Source organism: Pterocles gutturalis, unplaced genomic scaffold (genome assembly GCF_000699245.1).
Source record: "Pterocles gutturalis isolate BGI_N339 unplaced genomic scaffold, ASM69924v1 scaffold25750, whole genome shotgun sequence".
NCBI classification, from domain to species: domain Eukaryota; kingdom Metazoa; phylum Chordata; class Aves; order Pterocliformes; family Pteroclidae; genus Pterocles; species Pterocles gutturalis.
In genome coordinates, this window is record NW_010144067.1 from 182 (window position 1) to 4,889 (window position 4,708).

The 4,708-nt window shown below is 47.9% G+C and overlaps 1 protein-coding gene across 1 annotated transcript; it reads left to right on the top strand.

Moving 5' to 3' along the window:
* Window positions 1-2,155: 2,155 nt before the first annotated feature.
* LOC104470168 (tumor protein 63-like) lies at window positions 2,156-4,595 on the top strand (the record flags this gene model as incomplete). Its single annotated transcript, XM_010084998.1, has 3 exons — window positions 2,156-2,342; window positions 4,046-4,161; window positions 4,486-4,595. Coding segments are annotated over 3 exons (413 nt in total), but the record flags the coding sequence as incomplete, so codon positions are not given.
* Between the last annotated feature and the right edge of the window lie 113 nt (window positions 4,596-4,708).

Below are 4,708 nucleotides of genomic sequence, written 5' to 3' on the forward strand. Positions count from 1 at the left end.
ACGCGGTTTGACCTGGAGCCTCAGTATTCATCCTACTGTAGGGCACCTCTCCTGTCCTTCTGAAAGCAGTGATTTATTTTTTTTTTCCCCTTCTTATAACCCCAGCTTTCTGCCTTTGAAGAGATTGTACATAAAATTACAGTCAACACTGATGCTCCGGATCCGTGACCGAGGGGTGTGTATCTTCTTCCATTTGTTCAATTCCCCGGATGCCTGGGGACACTGGACACGTTGGCTCCTGGCGTGTGCTGTGCCCTCTTTGCGCCATTGCACTTCCATGTTTATGTGTTCATCTTGGCCCATCGCCTTTGGGTGCCCAATTTCTTTACGCTTCAGTAACGTCAAGGCATCCAAGCGATCAGGTGGCTTTTGGAGATTTTTGAGGCTTTCTGTCCTTGAAACCTTCACAATGAGTTTGCAAACGGATGTGTTGAGTGAAACAATGCTTTCTAAATTTTCTTCCTCTTTCAAATAGAAGCGATTCTTTTCCTGCCTCTTGAGATGAAAAGACAACATAGTGAGCTCACTCTTACCTTCAGTGAGGAATTGCTTTTTAATTAAAAAACAATAAGGAATTTCAGGTTAAAAAGATGTACGATATAAATCACCATCTAGATCTGTTTCGCAACTTTTTTTTTTTTTGTAATTGTTTGGCATGTTCCCCATTTCCGCGGGCTGGGTAAATCCTTTGTGGGTTTAATCTCTAGCCTGCAGGCACATAAAATGCATTGCACAATTTGGCCTTTGCATTTTAAAGAATTTTTTTTTTTCCTTAGCTTAAATATCTGGAGCATCTTCTCTGCTATACAGCAGGGTGGCATTGAGTGAGGAGGGAAGGGGCCACCTTGGCTTATTTTTAATCCCCTTCTCCTCCCTGGTGTCTCTCTCCCAGCTTTGGTTTTTCCTATGTTAGCAAGGTGTACACTTTGAAATGCAAATAATCCCTGAATATCACTAACTAATCCTTCTGTTGCCATGTCACCCGCCACCCACCCGTGCGTGCGCCAGGGTGGATGGCCAAGTCGTGCTCTCGACCTGTAGGAACCTGTTGGTGCTCTGTTTGAACAGTTGGGACCGGGGCTGTATCAGCCATGCCTGCTAGAGATGGGGTTTGGGGTTTTTTTTTTTTTTTGAAAAAACAACGACCTTGGGGCTTCCACTTTTCTTTCTTTGCAAGAACGGAAGAGACGGAAGTGTAACCCCAGTGATGAACAGCATTGTACAGCAGAGGAGGCTGGAGAGTCTCCTTCATGGGCGACATCCAGAAAAATGGGTTTGGGTTAGGCTGTACTGAACCATGTCAGAGTCTCCTTGCGACCATTCCTGCTAAGCACACGCCCCCATTTCAGTACGGGTTTTTGGATAGAAACCAAGGACTTCAGCCTGTGCTTCGATGTTCTGCTGAGTAAAGGTTTCCAGATGTGAACACGCTTCAGGAAAATGCTGCACCAGTGTTACTGCTTTAGTGGGGAGCATCTTACAAGAGGGAATCTAAAATGCTCCGAATTAGCACAGTGAATAAAAGCATCTTGTTCTGCTTCGGGTGTTCGTTGCCCACCCCAGGACGGTCACAGCCTCCCTTTTGGAGGTTGTGCTCTGGGTTGCACCACAGACCTGGGCTTTGGGCTGTTCAACAGATCTGAGCTTTGACATTTATTCTATAGTAGTAGTATTTCTCCTCTTCCTTCGTGGGCACAGTATTTTGGGTTTAAATGCTTCTAAAAGATGACTGAAATGTCAGATTAGGCACAGCTCTCAAATTAGTCAGGGTCTTGCTTTCAAGAACTGTTCAATTCCACGGTTCATGGTTTTATTTCACCCCTCTGCAAAAGTAGGAGGGCTTCTTCCAAAACAGGATGAAATACTTTATCCGTGTGCTTTCCAGTGCTTCCAGGATTACAGGGTGTTGTGAAAACAAGTGTCTGTTTTGTTAGGTGGGTAATGGGCGTCCCTTGGAAGAGGGGGTGTGTGCCCAAGGGAAATCAAGACTGTATTTGTTCAATTTAAAAGCAGTGGTCTTCACCTGAACATGAACACATGTAATGCACGTGCAATCGCTGGTGTGTTCAGCTGCACGTGCAAACCCATCTCCATCCTCCTGGCACGCCTCTAGCTGACCATCCTGACTCTCTTGCTCTTTTTTTCCCCTGCCCAGTATTCCACCGAACTGAAAAAGCTGTACTGCCAGATCGCCAAGACGTGTCCCATCCAGATCAAAGTTATGACCCCGCCGCCTCAGGGAGCCGTCATCAGGGCTATGCCGGTCTACAAGAAAGCCGAACATGTCACCGAAGTGGTCAAACGCTGCCCGAACCACGAGCTGAGCCGGGAGTTCAACGAGGGTAAGGAGGGCAGCGCTTCGCTGGCAGACCCTCTGCGACGCTGCTGGACCGATGAGTCGCTGGTGGGGGGATTTGGCGGCAGCTTCACAGGAAACCTGCTGGAAGCAGACCTCCCTGCAACGTCTTGTGCAGCTTTTTATTTCCTGTGCTTAGCAGGAAGCTTCATGCTATCCTTTAGCTGTCCCTGTGGAAGCACGTCCTTGGGAAGAAAGTACCAAAATAAACTTCACGCCTGCCCAGGTTGGATGGATGTCTGTCCCCGTGGCAGGCAGTGCCTTTCTGGCAGCTTTTCCCCACTCTGCTTGTGCTCCCGCGATGAGAAGCAGCTGTTCTTGTGCTCAGGAATGAGCTTCCACGTTGCTGGGACAGGGATCTAGTAACAGGATGCAATATCATCTCCAGTCCATTAATCCACGCCTCAAAGACAAGAGGGGCTGTTTATCTCTAGCAGGGTAACGCTAAGTGCCAGCATCAACTGCAGCCAACCTTCCTGGACATCTAACACTGTTGGTTCAGTAGAAATGGTTTAATCTTTTACTTGCTTCTCCTTGTGTTAGTGAAGTAGCAGCTGTTTAAAAAATGTCCTGAGGTTTTCTGCAAACTCATGGGCTGGGCTCTGCTTTGCCTTGGTCGCTGAAGTTCACATAAGTTCAGCTGAGCATCTGTTTTATTCTACGTGCATTATTTATCTCCTACTGTAAAAAAAAACCCCAGTTGGTGTCAGTTAGCAGGATGTCTTAGGAGCCTGGATCCCTTTGCTGGTTACAATGCAGCCAGCTAGACAAGCCCAAAAATAAGCAAGGACTTGGGAGTGTAAAATCAGAGTGGCGTGAGACAGCTCTGCGAAATATTTTCTCATATGAGAAGGTGCTTTTCTGACAGAACTGGATTTTTTTGAGGGTTGATACCTGGTTCAGTGATGGAGTTTTAAGAATTTATAGCTTGAGGGTTTTTTCTTTCTTGTTCTGAAATAATTATTTCTCTAGAAATATGCAGCATTTTGAGTAAGAAATGAACAGTTCAAACGCCAAACAAATTCTTTAGATGAACGCGTAACAGGCTTCTCTCCTCAGAATTTAGTTGTGTGTTCTAGAAACACTGAAGAAAATTTGCAGGAAGGAAACAATTTTTAAAAAAATTATTGAAAAGGGGCCTAGAAGCAAAGATGATCATGCTCCTTTTGGCTGTTGCTGTAAGCAAGCGTGATTTTTCAAGCTGACCATGAATTAAATGCCTGTTTCTCCTGCTGCTTGAATGTTCCTTAGGATCAAGACTGATGGGAGGGAACAGGAGGGGGCTAGCAGTTGATGGGGAAAAGAGCAGGGATTGAGACTGGAAGGAATTTGCTTTGCGTGCACATGAGGCAGAGGAAAAGCAAGGCTTTCAGCTGGAGTGAAAATCCCCATGGAGTTATCTGTTCAACGATACCTGCTCAGAGATGGCTGGGAGCTGCCATCAAGTTGATTTTTGGGCTCGGCTAGTCTGGGATCTTGGGACACTTGTGTTCAGATGTCCAGCTTGAGAAAGTTGCCTTTGATGTCGGGCAGTGGGGACCTTGGGAAGGGATGCTTTAAGGGCTGGGAGGCACCTGTGTGCTCTGGTAGACCTCTGGGCTTTCGCTTGGTGGGAGATCTTGCTGCCCTGCACGTGAGCTTGCTTCACTGAATGGTGTCTCTGTTTTTTTTGTCTCCTTGCCCTTGCAGGGCAGATTGCACCTCCCAGCCACCTGATCAGGGTGGAAGGGAACAGCCATGCCCAGTATGTAGAAGACCCCATCACCGGGAGGCAGAGCGTGCTGGTCCCCTACGAGCCGCCCCAGGTACGTTGGGAGCGCGGGGTGGTGGCATCCCGGCACACCAAGGGGTGGGGGTGTCACCCTAGCCAAAGGCACCTGGGTCTGGTGCTTTCCCCATCTTCATCACAATGAACCCTGTCTTCCTCTTTGTCAGAAATGAGCTTTTAAACACCCTCTTTATCCCTTGAGAGCAGGAGTTCTTCGTATCTTTTAAGGTACCCTTGTGTTGAGGTCTGTTTCAGGCTGGTCTGGGTGCAGCACGGGTGCGGGAGGGGAAGAGGAGAGCCTGGAAAAAGCAGAGCTTCCCATCCACCATCTCTTCTGCTCACCCCCTTTTGTCTCCCCCAGGTTGGGACGGAATTCACAACGGTCTTGTACAACTTCATGTGTAACAGCAGCTGCGTGGGAGGGATGAACCGTCGCCCGATCCTCATCATTGTGACGCTGGAAACCAGAGAGTAAGTAGAGCATCACGAGAGCAGCCCTTTGCTTCGGAGGTGGCCTTCTTCTGCTCAGGGCAGCGTTGCGTATCCTTAGGGACAGTTTGACACGAGGGGCCGTAGGATATTTT